At 39.9% G+C, this 19,789-nt stretch overlaps 1 protein-coding gene across 6 annotated transcripts in view; it reads left to right on the top strand.

The window, feature by feature from the left end:
• The window catches only part of Sltm (SAFB like transcription modulator), a 45,341-nt gene extending 37,567 nt beyond the window's left edge, over window positions 1–7,774 (top strand). For all 6 annotated transcript variants that reach the window (XM_058584845.1, XM_058584843.1, XM_058584844.1 and 3 more), the window contains 4 exons: window positions 367–681; window positions 791–935; window positions 4,256–4,416; window positions 6,721–7,774. In XM_058584845.1, the coding sequence (XP_058440828.1) occupies window positions 367–681; window positions 791–935; window positions 4,256–4,416; window positions 6,721–6,829 (730 nt within the window). In that variant the 3' untranslated portion in view covers window positions 6,830–7,774. The remainder of the gene's footprint in view (window positions 1–366; window positions 682–790; window positions 936–4,255; window positions 4,417–6,720) is intronic.
• The last annotated feature ends 12,015 nt before the right edge of the window (window positions 7,775–19,789 follow it).

Here is a 19,789-nt window from a genome sequence, read left to right as displayed (position 1 = left end):
AAATTAGTTAAATAGGCCACCATAGCAAGGTTAAGTGGGTTGGCTGGCTTTATCTTCTTACCTTTAAAACTGAGTGGGAACACATAGCTTAACAAGTACTTCAATTGTTAAAAACAGTAAAATATTCTTAAAGTTGCTAGTGATTTGAGTGACATTATTTCTCCTGATTCTAAAAAAAAAAAAAAACAACTATCCTGCCAGACATTTAGCTAAATTTAAATGAAAATTCTTAAAGTTAGCTTTTTGGTGGGTCTTGCCTTTAGTTTTTTTGAAAAGAAGGTGGCATAAGTTACAGATTATACGAGTAAAGTTCAGAAGAAGACCAAGTGAGTACTTCTTAGGACCTGCGTTGTTTTTCCTCAACAGGAGAGAACGCTTTGTAGGTCAAAGTGAAGGGAAAAAAGCACGACCAACTGCACGAAGAGAAGATCCAAGCTTTGAAAGGTATCCCAAAAATTTCAGTGATTCCAGAAGAAATGAGCCTCCACCACCAAGAAACGAACTTAGAGAAACAGACAGACGAGAGGTACGAGGGGAACGAGATGAGAGGAGAACAGTGATCATTCATGACAGGCCTGATATTGCTCACACTAGACACCCTCGAGAAGCAGGGCCCAATCCTTCTAGACCAACCTCCTGGAAAAGTGAAGGAAGCATGTCTGCAGATAAACGTGAGGCAAGGTATTTGTGTACTTTTAACACCTCCCTAACAGTATATAATGCATTTGGATTTAAAAAAAAATTATAATGAAGTTTTGATTATATCTTGTTTCTGTGGTTTATTTAATAGAGTTGAAAGGCCGGAACGGTCCGGTAGAGAAGTATCAGGACACAGTGTGAGAGGCGCTCCCCCTGGAAATCGCAGTAGTGCCACAGGTTATGGAAGCAGAGAAGGAGACAGAGGAATCATCTCAGATCGAGGGAGTGGAGCCCAGGTAAATGCTGAGGATGATTTACTGGAAACTCATACTCTGCAAATATGGAGTATCATTTTAATGTGGCCTAAATTAGTTAGATTGAAATGACCGAGAGACTGTTTCTTTCAAAAAATCTAACTCTTTCTCAGTTGAACTGTCAGTAAACATCAGTAGTAAAAAAGTAGGATACTAACCTTGACATATTTACTTCATTTTTATTAAGCTTGCTGCTATAATTTGAGAATTATTACATTTGGTAAATGAACCTTCTTAATGATGACTTTATTTTAATTGTCTCATTTCCTTCATTAAGTAGCTTAATATAGAAATGCAATAAAACTTTTTTTGTTCTCTTCTAAATAAAGGAAGATGAGAAGAATATATATTTTAATTGCTTTTCATTTTTTATTTTTGTGGAATTGAGGAGTGAACCCAGGGGTGGTCTACCACTGAGTTGCATTCCCAGTGCTTTTTATTTTTGCTTTTGGACAGGGTCTCACTAAGTTGCCCACACTGGCCTTGAACTTGTTCTCCTCTGCCTTGGCCTTCTGACTTGCTGAGATTGTAGATGTGTGCCATCCCACCGAGCTCCTTAATTGCTTTATTCTTGTGACAGTATTGACTTGAAAGTTTTGTAAATTAATGAGCTAGGCAGAGGAAAGTTTTGATTTCCTAATGGCTTGAATGGGCAAAAAACTTTTGCCTTATATAAATTCATTTTATTGATGAAATATTGGTATTTGAGTTGACACTAGCATGAATAGAATATACTTCTATAAAATTGGATATCAAAAAGAATCCTGAGTGGCTGGGGCTGGGGCTCAGCAGCAGAGTGCTTGCCTAGCATGCGTGAGGCACTGGGTTCAATCCTCAACACCACATAAAAATAAACAAATAAAATAAAGTCATTCTGTCCATTTACAACTAAAAAAAAAAAAAAAAAAAAAAAGAATCCTCTGAAGTATGTCTTTGTATTGTATCCTGGTGTTTCATTTTGCATTTGAATACATACATATTAAGTTTTGTAATAATATTTTTTGACCAGGAATCTGGCCAAAAATCTCTTTGCATTCTTTTTAGTATCATTATATATCATTTTACCCAACATATATATGAAACAGATTTGAGTCTTGTGGCTGTATAAATTTTTATGTTTCTAATAAGTAGAAATGTTTAATAGACAGGTTCATTGAGCTATTTATCTTGAACAGAACTTTTTTTTTAAACTGGGGATTGAACTCGGGGGCATTCAACCACTGAGCAATATCCCCAGCCCTACTTTGTATTTTATTTGGAGACTGGGTCTCACTGAGTTGCTTAGTACCTCGCTGTTGTTGAGGCTGGCTTTCAACTCACAATCTTCCTCCCTCAGCCTCCAGAGCCTCTGGGATTTCAGGCATATAACACTGTGCTCAACCAGATCTTTTCTTTTCTTTTTTTTTTTGGACAAGTATTTGTAATAGGTTTCTCTTTTTTAAAAAAATTTATTTGTGCTTTTTAGATTTACATGACAGTAGAGTGTATTTTGACTTATTATACATACATAGAGTGTAACTTATTTTAATGAGCATCCCATTCTTATGGTCATACATGATGTAGCATTTCACTGATGATGTATTCATATATGAACATAGGAAAGTTATGTCCAATTCATTCCACTGTCTTTTCTATTCCCACCTCCCTTGCCTTCCCTTCATTCCCCTTGTCTAATCCAGTGAATGTTGATGGGGACCACAAGCATTGTATATTAGTATCTGCATGTCAGAGAGAATATTTAGCCTTTGTTTCTTCTTCTTTTTTTTTTATTATTGGTTTATTTCCTTTACTATAATCTTAAATTCCATCTACATACCAGCAGATGCCATAATTTCATTTTTTTTTTAATTTCACTGCGTATTTATACCACATTTTCTTTATCCATTCATCTGTTGAAGGGTACCTAGGTTGGTTGAACAGAACTTTTAGACTGAGTATGTAGTCTATATGTTCTGCCTCATTTAGAGTAAAACTTAAGTTAAGTCTCATAAACTAACCACCTGCTTTCAGGTGTATTTTTAGAAAACATATCTTAAGGAGAAGAGCCTGTATTATCCCAGGAAAATTCTCTTTTTCACAATGTTGCTCCTTAAGTTGTCTCTAAGTATTTCTGTGGACACCTTCAGTTTCCTGTAAGCTAGGCGTCACAACTCTTGACTCTTCCTCACATCTTTAGTTCTATGGCTTCCGTTTCTTTATGCTAACTGCTTTGTATTTCTGTAGTCATGGATGTGGCACCTTGTAAGAGCCATAGCACTAACTAGTATTGTGTAAAATAAGATGACAGCTCTTGAGCTGGGGTTATGGCTCAGTGGTAGAGCTCTTGCCTGCATGTGTGAGGCCCTGGGTTCAATCCTCAGCGCTGCATATAAATTAATTAATTAATTAATTAATTTAAAAGAAGATGACAGGGCTGGGATGTGGCTCAAGCGGTAGCGCGCTCGCCTGGCATGCGTGCGGCCCGGGTTCGATCCTCAGCACCACATACAAACAAAGATGTTGTGTCCGCCGAAAACTAAAAATAAATAAATAAATATTAAAAAAAAAAAAAATAAAATAAAAGAAGATGACAACTCCTATTTCTTTTTTTTTTCTTTTTTTTTAATTACTCTTTTTTTTTAATTTTTTATTTATTTTTTAGTTTTTGGCGGACACAATATCTTTGTTTGTATGTGGTGCTGAGGATCGAACCCAGGTCGCATGCATGCCAGGCAAGCCTGCTACCGCTTGAGCCACATCCCCAGCCCCAACAACTCCTATTTCTAGATTCCATTTGCACATTGTCCTGATAGGTTGCTCATATACTCTCAACCTGATTTGTCTTAAGGTTTTGACCTCTTTTGAGTGTGTGCATGTGTGTGCCTTCATGTATATATCCAGGCATTTGAAATACTTAGGGCCAAAAAATGCTATGGTACTGAAAGCTATAAAAATAGAAATTAAGGTTCTCAACCCTTTCCCTTAAACCCTACCCTGAAGCCTGAGTAGCTTCTCAGTACAAAACAGATGGGCACTCTTTGTATACTGTTGTATCACTTATCCTTTTGATCTTCTCGGGTACTTTATTACTTTGCTTCTAGTATTAAAAGCATACCAGTTTAGGAATGGGGTTATAGCTTAGTGGTAGAGGGCTAGCCTAGCACGTAGGGGGCACTAGGTTCAACCCTCAGCACCACATAAAAAATAAATAAATAAAGGTATTGTGTCCAACTACAACTAAAAAAAAAAAAACCAACAGTATAAATAAATTAGTATGAAACTGAATATGTCAGTGACATTTCTTTTCATATGCTATTCTTTAGCACTATCCTGAAGAACGACATGTGGTTGAACGCCATGGACGGGACACAAGTGGACCAAGGAAAGAGTGGCATGGTCCACCTTCTCAAGGGCCTGGCTATCATGATACAAGGCGAATGGGTGATGGCCGGGCAGGAACGGGCATGATAAGCCAACATTCAAGGTAAATAGCTAATTTGTTAAGACATTTTCTGCTATCACACAACCAAATCTTTATACTTTCCTTAAAGGTCATTATAGTTTCTGAGATTAAATTGCAGTTAATAAAAACTAGGTCTGCCAAACATATCCCATTTTATTGACTCAGAATCTCTACAAGATTACATGCAGGGCAACTGATATTAATTTGTTAGTTTGTATTCCTCATTGAAGTTGATTAATGGCATTTTGGCAAGTTCATCTAGATACGTGTATGCCTGTGTGTCAGAATTCAGTGGGTAATTAACATTAACCTCATGTTGGAACCATCATGTTATTCACTACCTAGCATTCCTAATATTCATAGGAAGAAGAAATTGAAGGTATGTTCTATTTCTTGCTCTTTCAAATAACTAGCAAAACTCTTGGACATTTAACCCAAAGCCTGTTCATATGCTAAGAAGCAAGTTTGTTTTGCTTCCCTCCCCCACACCTTCACATCAGTGTCCTTTTGCCCTTCAGCAGGCAATCTTTAGCCTCTCCACCTCCATCTCTCTCTTATCATTCTTTATTTCCCATTTCCTTGTCTTAAAGAAGATACTAGCTTGGCTGAGTGACCCCAATCACTGCTATCCTATTGATCACTTATATCATCAGACTTGAATATTAGCTGGGCATGATGTTGTAGGCCTGTAATCCCTACCTGTCTGAAGATCACCAATGATTTTTTCTTGATAATTTTCTTAGTTCTCAGGCTCCTTAACTTAGTTAAGCTTTATTTTACACTTTTGTTTTTCCTCATTTTTAAATTCTTCTATTTTCTAAGGTTACATAATTTTTTCACTTTTTGATTCTCTTTCCTGGCTCCTCCAATGATTGAGCTGTAGACACTGCTGTTTATTATTAACTGTATGTTGCCACCTCCATGAAAATGCTTTAACTATCTCATCAATTCATGGTCACAAGTAAATTTTTCTCTTGTTTCAACCCTCATGTCCCTTTTGTTGCCTGAAACTTCTTTTACTTGGCCAATACCAGCAACTATCTCACTTTCTCCAACTAGAAAAACATGAACCTCATCTTGGTCTTAACTGTTGGAAATTCCCAATTTGGTATATCATTTACTTGCTCCAGCCTGGAATTCAGACCTTTTTATAATAGGTTTTATTCTATTTAAACCATTTTATTTGGAGGGGGGGTGCGATTGTTGGTTGAGACAGGGTCTCCCTATATTACCTAGGCTGGCCATGAACTTGTGATCCTATTGCCTCAGCCTCCCAAGTAGCTAGGATTACAGGCATATGCTGCTGTGTCTAGCCATTACTGTAGATTTTTGTCTCAGTTTCATTATTGTTTTTTTGGAGTGGATCTTTTTTTGTCACTTACTACTTTATATATAATACAATTATACATAAAGTTGCATTATATATAAAGATTCCAGAAACATTTCTTGAGTGACTTCCTATAATACATAGGTTCCTCGAGCTTTAGTGAACAGCAGAATCTCATGAAAAGCTTATTAAAACAGACAGTTGGGAGTCCTACCCCCAGAATTTCTCCTGCAGTGGTCTGAGGTGGGGATTAAGAATTCACATTTCTAACCTGAGCATGGTGGTGCAGCATGCCTGTTAACCCTGCAGCTCTAAAAGCTAAGGCAGAAGGATTGAAAGTTCAAAGCCAGCCTTGGCAATTTAGCTAGACCCTGTCTCAAAATAAAAAGGGCTAAGGATATGCTCAGTGGTTGAGCACCCCTGGGTCCAATCTCGGGTACAAAAAAAGAAAAAGAAAAGAATTTGCATTTCTGATAGCACAGTGTGGTGTATGCCTGTACTTCTAGCAACTCTAGAGGCTGAGGCAGGAGAATTCAGCAACTTAGACCATCTCCAAATTAAAAACAAACAAAAAGACAGCTTAGGATAAAGCTCAGTGGGAGGGTGCCCCTGCATTCAATCCCTAGTACTACAGTAGAATTGGGGAGGTGGGATTTGCATTTCTAATAACCTTCTGGTTGGTGCTAATGTTGTTGATCTGGGGTCCATTCTTACATAGGCCATCAAATGGCCTCTGAAGAGGGACACAGAAATAAGACGGCCAATTCAGATTCACACTCCACCATTAGTTGCTTTATCTCAAGTTCTCAATTACTCCATCAAGTAAATCAGGATTACTGTTGATATATATACCTCATAGGGCTTTGGAAAAGAGTAAGCAATTTAATGTAGATAAAGTACAGTAAAGAACAAAGTCTGATAAAATGTTCTATGTTGGTGTTTGTGTGATTATTTGTTCTTTGTTCTCTGACATTTTTTTTCTTTTAAACCTCTTTCAGTAATGCATCTCCAATTAATAGAATTGTACAGATCAGTGGCAATTCCATGCCAAGAGGAAGTGGCTCTGGATTTAAGCCATTTAAGGGTGGACCCCCACGGCGATTTTGAAAATGAGCTCTCTGCCATGGTTTTGAGATAATTTATTGAAATCTCCTTAAACTTTACTTGACTACTTATGAAGAGGACCTCTGACTTGCTTGAGAGTTCTGTCAGACTTTTTTTTCTTTTTTAAAAATTTAACATGATTGCTTTTCTCAATTTTAGAGAAGATGTTTAAATAGTTCTGTTGTAACTTTTAATAGTTTTGTGTATCATTCAACTTTTTTTCTTGCAGCACCAAGACACATTTGAAAAGATGGGAATTGAAACTTGTTTTGTTTAATGCTGTGTGAATATGAAGAGTAGTTTGCAGCCGTGTGGTAGTGGTTTAATTTGCAGCGTTACCTCTGCGGTGTCGGGCTCTAGAGTTACTTCTTGTCACCAAGCATTTTCAGGCTCCATTTTGGAGGCTGTCTAAGCTTAAAAGTCTGCTGTCTTAATTTTTAGAGAATAAGATTGTTCCTTGCATTTCTGAGTATTATGTAACCTATTTTTGCAGAAGGTACTGTTACATTAAGTGCATCTGTGTATCCTGGTTTAAAAAAAATGTAATCTTTTTTGAAATAAACCTTCATATTCTGTATAGTTGCTAAAGTGTTGAGAACCTTTTTAATTGTAAAATGAGAACTGATTTTCAGTTAGTGTAGCAACACACTTGTTCAGGTTTGCATGGTATGAAACCAAATAGATTAACAAAACCTTGGCCAAGGTTTGTATCACGAAGTTCTTAGACTGAGTTGTGCAGGTAAGTGCACTTTTAGGTAATCTGCACTGTGTGATGGATAAATTCCATCTCTGGGAATTGTGTGGGTATTAATGTTTCCATGTTCCCAACTATGTTGAGAAGTGGAAAAAACCCAGATTCTAGATTGGTGAATCAGTTGGGTTTTGTAAATACTTGTATGTGGAAAGACATTGTTGTCTTTTTGTGAAAATAAAAATCCACACCTGGAAGTGTATGTGTCTTTGTTTCCAGCTCTTTAGGAGTTAGTCCTCAGCCCTTTCTTTGTGATCCACAAAGTAACTTACTAGCCATAGAACTTTAAAGGAAGTCTTCGGATGTTTGTTTCTAGGAAATAGATCTAGCTCTGACCCTACCCCAGTACTAGCAGCACACTCTCTTAATTCATTAGAAACTTTAACTGCTAGGGGTCAAATGTGTAGCTCAGTGATAGAATACTTGGTTAGCACATGCAAGACCCTGAGTTCAGTCTTCAGAATGAGAAAGAAAGAGAGAGAGGAAAAGGAGACAAAGGAAGGAAGAAAGGAAGATAACCACTATTCCTATAGTATCTTTTTCCAAGTCTTTTCTAGGAAAGGCTTTCCAGATAAACTCTGAACACCACCTCCTTCATGAAATCTTTCCTTGTCCATTCATAGAAATCAGTGATGAGTAATCCAGTCTAGATTTTTGGTAAACTCAGCATTCTGCATGTCGATACATTGTGAAAGATGGGAGCCAGAGGTCACTCTGAAGCCCTTCCCTTGATAAGAGGAGGGATCTCCTTAAAATTCTTATAGATGTTTGTTCCTGGGTATATATGGTCATACTCATGACATGGCTCTGATTGGCTCTGACTTTGGAGTGGTGTGGGCATCCAGAGCACTCTGATCTTTGGTCCTTTGGTGTACTGACACTTTTTGTGCTGTTTAGATTTCATAAGGAGTGAACTAACTCTAGTTTCAGCCCTACTTCTGTTTTGTGACTTTGGGTTGTGATGCCATTATATTCATTTGTAGAATAGGACTGGATTTCTTAAAAGGGATTATCGTACAGTGACTGCATTGGCTAGACATGATGTGCTGGACAACATGTAAACATTTTAAGTACATTTGCTTGCCTAATACTCCAAAGAATCCTACTAGCCAAAGGTTACAATTATTGTCCTGCCCATTGTTGAGATAGTCATCTAAGAAGGTATCTGCTCTTTAAAAATTAGATCTTTGAAGGGCTGGGGATGTAGTTCAGTAGTAGAGCATTTGCCTAGCATGTGCAAGGCCCCGAGTTTGATCCCCAACCTAAAATCTTTGAATTGGGCCAGACTTTTCTACATTTATATTGAAGGGCACAACGTTTAACAGACACTGGGCTGTAGATAGTGTCACTTTGGACACCGTGTGATTATTTTTTCGTCACATTGCTATGGTTATAGTTTTTTCATGTTTTGAAAAACCTGAAAAAAACCAGGGCCTGGGGTTGTGGCTCAAGCGGTAGCACACTCGCCTGGCATGCGTGAGGCCCGGGTTCGATCCTCAGCACCACATACAAACAAAGATGTTGTGTTCGCCGAAAACTAAAATATATATATATATATATATATATATATATATATATATTAAAAAGGATCTATTTCGGGCTGGGGATGTGGCTCAAGTGGTAGCGCGCTCGCCTGGCATGCGTGCGGCCCGGGTTCGATCCTCAGCACCACATACAAACCAAGATGTTGTGTCCGCCAAATACTAAAAAAAAATGAAATAAAAATTAAAAAAAAAAAAAAGAAAAGAAAAACCTGAAAAAACCACCTGAGATTTTTTGACTGAATATTGGAGGCTGACAATCATCCTTAAGATTTAGAACACCTAAATCTGGCAGATTTGGCTGGCTGAGTCAATAGTGAAAAACAGATTGGGAGATTCTCAAAAGGAAGATGGAGGCCTTCAATATGAGAGACGGTGGGTGCTCCCCGAGTTTAGGTACTTGAATAAACCCAAAATAGTTCTTGGTACGAGGATTATGTAGATCTAAACCTCAATCCCCTTCTGTGCGGTACTGGGAACAGCTCTCCCCCGGGCCTGGAGTAAAGGGAGCCAGATCTAGCAGACTCCAGGCCGTCCCAGGGGTTGAGACCCAGTTGAGGACTTGGGCTCTTGACCACTAGGTCCCCTTCCATGACAGGAAGATTGGAGGAGGAAAGGGCCCTGCCAACCCTGATTCACCCCGGGCCAGCTGCATTACTATTTCACAGACTCAATCGAAATCCTGCCAGCGGCTGAGGGGTAACGAAAAATACTTATGTGCTGACAGGTTTGTTGTTATTGTTGTTGCACTAGAAGCATATAACAGTGGCTTTTGTAGGTGGCCTGGCCAAAGGAACTAATTGAGCTGAGTTAATGTTAACTTAGGGATTCCCTTGGGCAAAGTACCTGTGATGGCCAAAGGCCCTTCCCTTACCATCTCCGAGAAGCAGCCCACTGCCATGTACTCAGTTCCTACCTTGCAGTCATTAATGCTTGTTGTAAAGCCAGAATACTTGTTGTGAAGTATCTTGCCTATGAAAGTCTTGATGATTTTTAAGGATAGAGCCATTTGCTACAATTGCAACTGATTAATCTTTAGGACAGATCTATACTTCCTGGTAGAATGAGCTAGAGCTGTTACTGACCTTTAAAAAGTATTTGGTCATCACACGAAGTCTAAGAAATTCACGATAAAAATACCCCATAATGCATCCTTAGCCGTGTTGACTTAATGACATTGTGTGGTCACTGTTAATGTAGGTGACATAATAAACTGGAAGAACCATTATTAAGTCCCAAAGGTGTTTATATCTTCACCATGTTAGGAAAGAACAGTGTGATCATTAGCTTAAACCCATTATGCACATCCTTGTGAGTGTGGCTTCAGACAGTTTAGAGTACATAGTCAAAATTTGGACATTTTTAGAGAATCTTGTGTTTTATGTAAAAACATTCAAGAAAAATACTGTGGCTTTTCTAGAAGTGCTCCTTTAGACTCTACCAATTAATGTATCTACTTTAAGCCAGTTAAACTTCATTTGGATTATGTTTGGTAAAGAACATTGAGAATGAAAGACTGAAGTTGTAGTGGCCAATTTTAATTATGTTCATTACTAAACACACCAGATACTAGCAAAAAACAAAGCTGCAAAGAAAATGATAGATGATTAGAATACTTTGTAATGTTTTCACTGATATCTACATCATTTGATGTGGTAGTAAATGTCAAATACATTTTAAAAAATAAATAAAAAAGGAAGATGGACTCCTCCAGGCCAAAAGAAAAAAGGAAAATTTGATATCTTCCATGTACTTGATGAGCAATCCAAGTGCTTCACCACAATATCAATGATTTAGAAACACCAGAAATCTTATAATTCTTCAAGAAAGATAAGGCCCAGTCTTTTTAATTTTGGGCAAGATACTGAAGTCAGAAACTACCATGCCAAAATTAATTGTAAAAGAAAATAAAAAACTTAAACCAGGCACAGTTGTGCTTGCCTGTAATCCCAGCAGCTCAGGTGTCTGAAGCAGGAAAATCACAAGTGGTGAGGCCAGCCTCTAAAATTTAGCAAAACTGTCATGAAATTTTTTAAAGGGGTTGGGGATGTAGCTCAATAGTAGAGCACCCATGAGTGCAATCCTTAGGACTGTAAAAAAAGCTTAGAGCTGGGTGTGGTGGTGCACACCTGTAATCCCGGCTGCTCAGGAAGCTGAGACAAGAGGATTGTGAGTTCAAAGCCAGCCTCAGCAACGGCGAGGTGCTAAGCAACTCAGTGAGACCCTCTCTAAATAAAACCCAAAAAATAGGGCTTGGGATGTGGCTCAGTGGTCAAGTGCCCCCCGAGTTAAATCCCTGATTTACCAAAAAAAAAAAAAAAAAAAAAGCTTAGAAATAACGGGGGGCACCAGCGCAGAAGGCGGGACCCTGACCCTAACGGTGAGGATGAGGGAGCTCGCGGGGAGCCTCAAGATACCATCCTGCAGCCGCAGACTTTCTAACCAGCCAATCACCGCCATCTTCCATAAGTATGTTCTTATAAAAACTTCACTTTAACATATTTGACACCACAATGCAGATAACACTTTTTTTTTTTTTTGACAATATGAGAATTAAACCCATGGACGTTCTACCATAGGGCTACATCTCCAGATCTTTTTATTATTTTTTTTAATATTTATTTTTGTAGTTGGACACAATATCTTTATTTTTATTTATTTTTATGTGGTGCGGAGGATCGAACCCAGGGCCTCGCATGTGCAAGGCAACTGCTCTACCGCTGAGCCACGACCCCAGCCACACCAGACCTTTTTATTTTTTATTGAGACAGATTCTTGCTAAGTTGCTGAGACTGGCCTCAAACTTGTAATCTTCCTGCCTCAACCTCCTGAATTGCTGGTGTTAAAGGTGTGCACCACTGTGCCAGGCAATGCAGATTATGAATGATAAAATTATTTTTCATTTTTATCATTTTTCCTTAATTTAAAATAACAATTTAAAAATATTTTTTTCAAGGTACAATAGTGTACACCTGTAATTCCAGTTACTCAGAGGCTTAGGCAGGAAGATCCCAAGTTCAAGAAGAGCCTCAGCAATTTAGCAAGATTCTAAGCAAACTAGTGAGACCCTGTCTTAAAATAGAAAATAAAGGACTGGGTTGTGCCTCAGTGGTAGCGTGCTCACCTAGCATGTGTGAGGCCCTGGGTACGATTCTCAGCACCTCATAAAGATAAATAAATAAAGGTATTGTGTCCATCTACAACTAAAAAATATTTTTTTAAAATAAAAATGGTGGGGATGTAACTGAGTGGTAAAGCAGTTCAATCCCCAGCAGTTAAAAAAAATTAAAGATATTATTAAAATTAAGTAAAACATTCTTGCATTAACAAAAATTTTCATTCACCAAGCAAAAATAACTGTTCCAATACATACTGACCAGCATTTTAAAAATTTAAGTGTAAAACTCCAAGCGATCATATAAAAAAAGGTGAAATAATCTCAAATTCAAATTTTCAGTATATAGGGCTTGTGCATATTTTGCAAAAAATTTGGAATGGAATTTAAAATTTTTAGTTTTCGAGCTGGGGATGTGGCTCAAGTGGTAGCGCGCTTGCCTGGCATGTGTGGGGTGCTGGGTTCGATCCTCAGCACCACATAAAAATAAAATAAAGATGTTGTGTCCACTGGAAACTAAAATATATATATTTTAGTTTATATAAATTCTCTCTCTTTAAAAAAATCAGTTTTTGAGTGTTCATTGCTATTATATAGACACAAAATTATTCTGAAATAAAATTTACATATTATTGCAAGCCAGCTATGGGCTATGTGTGTGAGCTACCCTCCTCTGAGCATTTGAGGGGACTGGCCTGACATTACTGCCTGATTGCGCTGTGGGACATATGTGTGCCTTTTCTCCTCTGCTTGTGGTCCCACACAGCACCAGAGATGGGTGTGGCCTTATGTCAATCAACCTACTGACCACAAGACATCAGCAAGCAAGACTCCACCCTTTGAAACCCAATTCCTTGCCTTATTTGAGTGAAACTTTCTTTGGACCATCTTTCCCCTAAATAAATAGAGGGGTTCAGTATGTGCTCTCTCTCTAGCCTCTTGCCTCCCTTGCTCCCCTTGCCTTCCAGCATTTGGAGCTTATACCTGAGATCTCAGAGCTGTCCCTGACCCCCCACAAAGGTATTTCTGGGTTTGTGTGGTTTTCTTTTTTTTTTTTTTTTTTAGTTGCCAGCCCGACCAGCTTGTGACAACATATAATATGTACACATTTAAGTGTACAGTTTATTTAATTTTCTTTTTTTGGTACCAAGAATTGAACCCAGGGGTGCTCTACCACTGAGCTATATGCCCAGTCCTTTTTTGTTTTTATTCCTATTTTGAGACAGGGTCTCATTAAGTTGCCCAGGCTGGTCTTAAACTTTCAAGCCTCTTGCCTCAACTTCTTAAGTAACTGGGGTTACAGGTGTTTAACACTACACCTGAATTTTGTGTGCAGTTTAACAAATGATGTCAAAGGTACACACAGCCAAGTAACCACCACCATATTCTATGTACAGAATATTTCCATCCCTGAAAATTTTCTTTAAGCCCTTTCCTAGTCATCCCAAGAAACTTCTCCAGTCGTAAGTAATCACTTACTTTTTTCTGTCACTACAGATTTTACGTTTCTTAGAGTTTAATATAAGCAGAATCACATGTAATGCCAGATTCCTGGAACCCCAATAGACCTCCAGGAGCCGAATCCAGTGCAATCACACAAGAGTCTTTATTGCAGGCTCAAGCCTGAACTCAACCATTTTCGACGCAGCGACCCGAGGAATGAGTCCCGGTCCTTCATTCGGTGAGGATTTATAGGTTTTTTGAGGGATAAAGCGTCACAATGTCACACAGCAGGGGCTGGGGATGTGGCTCAAGTGGTAGCCTGCTTGCCTGGCATGCGTGCAGCCCGGGTTCGATCCTCAGCACCACATACAAACAAAGATGTTGTGTCCGCCGAAAACTAAGAAATAAATATTAAGAAAATTCTCTCTCTCTCTCTCTCTCTCTCTCTCTCTCTCTCTCTCCCTCCCTCCCTTCTCTCTCTCTCTAAAAAAAAAAAAAAAAAACCAATATCACACAGCAAATAATTTCATACCACGAGAAACTCAAACAACAACTCAACATTGATTAGCACATTCATTGGTGGGAACAAGTTGGGCAGGGGTGATTGGTGAGTTCAAGTGGTGGATACATTTGAACTGATTAGGCTGCGAGGGGTGTACATGCTAAACTGCACGGTTTCCTAACATGTTATCAATCACTGAAACTACTGGGAGGGTCACCTGGCATTTCAGATATGTTCCCTGTCTCACTCTGATTGGTTGTTGCTATGGTCCGAAATTAGGTCTCAAGCATTCTTTGGTCTTGCATTGCTGAGTCAAGGCTGTCTGGTCACTGCAGTTAGGGGTATCTGGCTCCCCAGGCCTTTCCTGTTATTTACAGACAAATGACTCAGCAGGGTGGCTGTGTGCCTAGGAACACTGGGTCATCCCCACCCCCATCCCCGCCCCCTTTGGACAGGCCCTGCTGAGGTAGAGGCTGGTTTTTTAAAAAATGGAGTCACATCAGTTTCTCACACACAGTGATGTTTTTCGTGTCTATATCCTTTTGCTCATTATGAAGCCAGATTTAAAGTTAGGTAGTCAGTGTAGTTAGATAAATCGGGTCTAATGCCGAGTGAAATCTAAAATGGAGGCCATGCTGGCAATGATTCCGGGAAACGCAGGACAACTCATGGAATGTTAATGAAGTCCCGAAAAGGCCCTAGGCCAAAGTCCACCTCAAAGAAATGTTAATGAACAGCCCCCAGCAAAAAGGTGCTGACTCAGAAGTCCTTCCTGACCAGATTACTTCTTTGGCCCACCTGTGTCCCACCCCTTGGGCCTTCCCACCTACATTCCATCACTGAAAGAACTATAAAAATGGGAGACAACATCCCTTCCACGGATTCCACCTCTTGGGTCCCCTTCTTCCTCCGGTAGAAGTCTTTTCTGCTGTCCTTTAATAAACTTCTAATTTCTACTCTGACCTTGCCTCGGCGTGCTTCTTTGGTGTTATTCTTCAACATTGGGGAAGCAAGAACTCATCACCGGTCAACAGTGGTAACAATTATAGAGTTTGCAATTAGGCCTTGTCACTTGTGTATCAGCAGTTCTTTTATGTTTTAATTTTTTTTGGTTGTACATGGACACAATACCTTTATTTTATTTACTTATTTTTATGTGGTACTGAGGACCAAACCCAGTGCCTCACACCTGCTAGGCAAACGCTCTACCACTGAGCCACAACCCCAGCCCAGGAGTTCCGCCTTTATGTTGCAGTGTCGGTTCCTGCTTTACAGATTTAACAACATTTTCTGTGCATGAAAATTTGGATTGTTAACAGTGAGAAACTGATGTGACTCCATTTTTGAGAAACCAGCCTGTACCTCAGAGCAAAGCCTGTCCCAGGAAGGGGGCGTGGCCCTTGTCCTTGGAAAAACCCACAGAACACTCCTAGGCACATACCCACCTTGCTGAGATGTTTGTCTGCAAATAACAGGAGAGATCTGTGGCGCCAGGTGTCCCTGACTATGTCAGGCTAGGTGAGGACCCACAGCAACTCCCTAGCAACCACCAATCAGCATGAGACAGGGAAAATACGTGGGATGTCAGATGACCCTCCCAGTAGTTTATGGTGGTTGACAACATGTTGGGAAACCATGTAGTTCAGCACTTACTCCTCTCATGGCTTAAACCAATCAGTTCAAACGAATCCCCCTCTTGTACTAACCAATCACTCCTACCCAACTTGTTCCCACCAGTGAATGTGCTAATCATGTTTTAGAGTTGTTTTATGATTTTCCCGCCGTGTGTGATGATTTGCTAAAGATGCTATGATGTATGTAAAGTCCCTGCCTTCCCCAAAGAGTATATAAAACTGCTGCAAACCCTAGGCTTGGGGCCTCTCAGCATCACCAGTTGCTGTGTGCGCATGGAGGACAGAGCTAGCTCCCAATAAACGCCTCTTTGCTGCTTACATGGGGGGGAAAAAAAGAAAGACAGAACTCTTTGATACAATTCTAAACAGGAGAAAATGCGCCATGCTGGGCCACACAGGGTCGCACTCAAGGACAGAGCAGCAGCAACCTAGAGCTTTTGAAGGCAGCCAAAGTATGGCAAATGGGAGTAAGGTTAGCTAGATTTCCAGAACTCCCCTGCAGATTGGCTAGTTTGAATAATTTCATTTCATGACTGTCCCTGATTGTCTGACATCTTGTCCTGGGATGATCAGAATAGGTACACAGTGGCCTGAAGTGTGAGAGCCTAATAAAGGAAGTAATTGGGGTGTCAACTTAGCCACTCATAGGAGAAATTAACCAGTCTCTAGCCAGGGCCTTAAAATTGGATCAAAATAGCACTTAAAAAAAATCATATTACAGTTGACGCTTCATGATTGACATCAGTTGTGAGCTCAGTAATTAAGATGTTTGTTTTGAATAATAGGAGAAAATTTTAGAGAGTAGAGCATAATTTGTTTTGAAATCACTTAAAAACATTTAGTATGAAAATAAAAGGGAGGAAAACAATAGAAGTATAGGTGGTCCTTATAAACTGCCCATAACCAATATGGTGTTAGTCATAAAAACACATCTGAATTTTTTTTTTTAAAGGGAGTACTGAGATTGGAGTATACAACAGTACCAGTTAGTAAATTTTTTCTAAAGTAATTTTTTTTTAAAGAGAAAGAGTTTTTTAATATTTATTTTTTAGTTTTCAGCGGACACAACATCTTTGTTCGTAAGTGGTGCTGAGGATCGAACCCGGGCAGCACACATGCCAGGTGAGCGCGCTACCACTTGAGCCACATCCCCAGCCCCTACACATCTGAAATTTTTGAGATCTCTAACAATGTCCTGGTCAAGTTGTAAAATATAAAGTATGCTATATTTTTCATGACAGTGATATCTTGGTGTATTCCTTAGGTCAAGTTGGCAGGTCCTCTATTGTTGGAGGATATGAAGTCTAGTTCAGTAAGGTATATGTAAATTTTCATAGCTGGTTTGTAACCAAGGAGAAGGGGTCATTGTGGTCATGGTTGGAGATGCAGGGAGGGAGGTCATGTGACAAGATTGGGGAAAAGAGTGAGGGGGAGAATGTAGTGCGGAGCTTGAGGTTTTCTCTTTAGGGAGTTGAGGGTTGAACCAATAGGAGGCAGTTGCCTCCTGGGGAAAGAATAATACCCATTAATTTTTAGAATGAAACAGTACCACCAGGCATGGTGGGGCATACTTATAATACCAGCAGCTTGGAAGCTGAGGCAGGAGGATCACAAGTTCAGAGCCAGCCTCAGCAACTTATCATGGCTCTAAGCAAATTTGTGAGACACTGTCTCAAAAAAGAAAAAGGGCTGGGGATGTGGCTCAGAGGTTAAGTGCTCCTGGGTTCAAGCCAAAGCACCCCCTGCCACTGCCAAATAGAATGGAACAGTGCTATAGACTGAATGTTTGTGTCCCTACAAAATTCATGTTGAAATTCTAACCCCCATAATGTGACGGTTGGGAATTTGGTAGAAATTTGCCCTTATAAATAAGACCGCAGAGAGCTTCCTTGCCCCTTCTGCCAAGTGAGTTCACAGCCAGAAGACTGCTATTTTTGAGGAAATGGGCCCTTATTAGACACCAAGTATGCTGGTGCCTGGATCATGCACTTTCTAGTCTCCAGAATTGTGAGAAATATGTTTATATTGTTTGTAAGCCACCCAGCCTGAACAAAATAAAAAACACAGGTAGTGATAACATCTACAAGATTTCCCTTGAGGCATGAGAATGCAGGGGTGTACATTTTTTGCCAGGAGCAAGGAGGATTCTAGAATAATGGACTAAGCAAACCTTGAGCTCAGGAAAAGTAACATAATCCCCCATATCTAAAGAAGAGCAATAAATGCTCTGTGTATAACTTGAGGCCTAGGGGAAGCATCCCATGGGCATGGCATAGGCAGTGATCCTGTGCCTGGGTTGAAGTCTTGGGGCAGTAGTGGTGTCTGAGGAGATGCCATCTGCAGTGGTGGGCTCCTGGTCAGCACGATGATGTCTGGGGTTTGGACTGATGTATCTATCCCAGATGGATACCCACTCACGTTGATAATGAGTCATGTTTTTGTGGCTGTATGGTATTATAAGACAGAGCTGAGGCTGGGTTGTGGCTCAGCAGTAGAGCGCTTGCCTTGCACGTGTGAGACCCTAGGTTCGATCCTCAGCACCACATAAAAATAAAGGTATGTGTCCAACTACAACTAAAAAATAAATATTAAAAAAAATACAGAGCTGTTTGTAGAAGTTGAAGGCAATGGTGGGCTTTTGAGTTTGACTCGCAAATATCTTTAAAGTCCAGGGGCTTTGTGAGTGCATTGCCAGCAAAAGCAATGCTGGCATCTGAGATACTGAACAATTGGATGGAAGCACCAGGACCCAATTGACATTATTATAGTCCTAACTAAGGGTGATTGAATCTAAAAGCCCCTCACAATCCAAGGTTTTGCCCAGATAGTTAATGAGTGGAGTTCTACAGCAAATAGGTTTTAAATCACATGGTCTGTTTTAGGTACTTGCTGTTAATACAGTGTCAGTCTGCCAGTGAAAAGACTCATGGCTGAAGTCAAGGAGTCAGCATTTAACTATAGGCAGGCCCTCCAATTTAGCCAATTATTGTGGGCTTTTTGTTTTATGTGTTGGTTTGACTGGTGTCAAGCAAACTGGCAAGGCCTTGGGCCATAGGGCTTGAATTGGTCATTCTTAGGAAATGACCAATCTGTAAATGTGCAGCCTGCTTTAGTACACAGGCCATGTTTGGTTGAAACAATGACTTGGTTGGAAAGTGTGTCCCTCCACTGTGTAGACCAACAGTAACAAGAGCAACACCCAGTGGAACGGTGTGCAGCTGCACTTGACCGGCTTTTATTGCCTGGTGGTGATTTTCCTCCAGTATGTTTCATTACAAAGGAGGAACTGTCTGGCCTATTACAGGATCTGGCATTGATTTTATTATCTCTTGAATAGGTTTTTCGCTAAGTGGAGTTTTCTATCTCCCCTCTTGGTACTCTATACTCTCTGTGAATGGCCCTGGGCAACCAAATTTTATTTCCTTTATAGAATCAGAGGAAGAGCTTGGATTAACCATCCACTATTTACAACCTGAGTTTTGAGGGTAGAGGAAATTCAGGTCCTGTTGGGGCCAAGAGGCAGGTATCTGACCCAGGAGACAATCTCTGTTAATAGGTCCCAGTAGGTACCATGGATCTGTCCCTTGCCCTTAAAAGATGGGGTTAGAATTGAAAACTACAAAGGTAGGGGGTGGCATTAATATACCTCATATATAATGAGTCTTCAAATTCTCCTTTAAATATAGGAAAGTATGTTGGAAAGTTATTTCAAAAGTTGGTGTAAGCTGGGTGCAATGACCCACACCTGTAATTTCCAGCAGTTGCAAAACAGGACAATTGCAAGTTCAAGTCCAGCCTTAGAAACTTAACAAGCCCCTGAGCAACTTAGCAAGAACCTATTTCAAAATAAAAAGGGCTGGGGGGGGGGGGGGCACTGGGGTTGTGGCTCAGAGGTAGAGTGCTCACCTAGCACATGCGAGGCACTGGGTTCGATCATCAGCACCACATAAAAATAAATAAGTAAAATAAAAGTATTG

This window comes from Marmota monax, unplaced genomic scaffold, assembly GCF_021218885.2.
Source record: "Marmota monax isolate L192 unplaced genomic scaffold, Marmota_monax_Labrador192_F-V1.1 WCK01_AAM20220418_F8-fsc00001, whole genome shotgun sequence".
NCBI classification, from domain to species: Eukaryota; Metazoa; Chordata; class Mammalia; order Rodentia; family Sciuridae; genus Marmota; species Marmota monax.
This window is presented reverse-complemented; position numbering and strand designations above follow the sequence as displayed.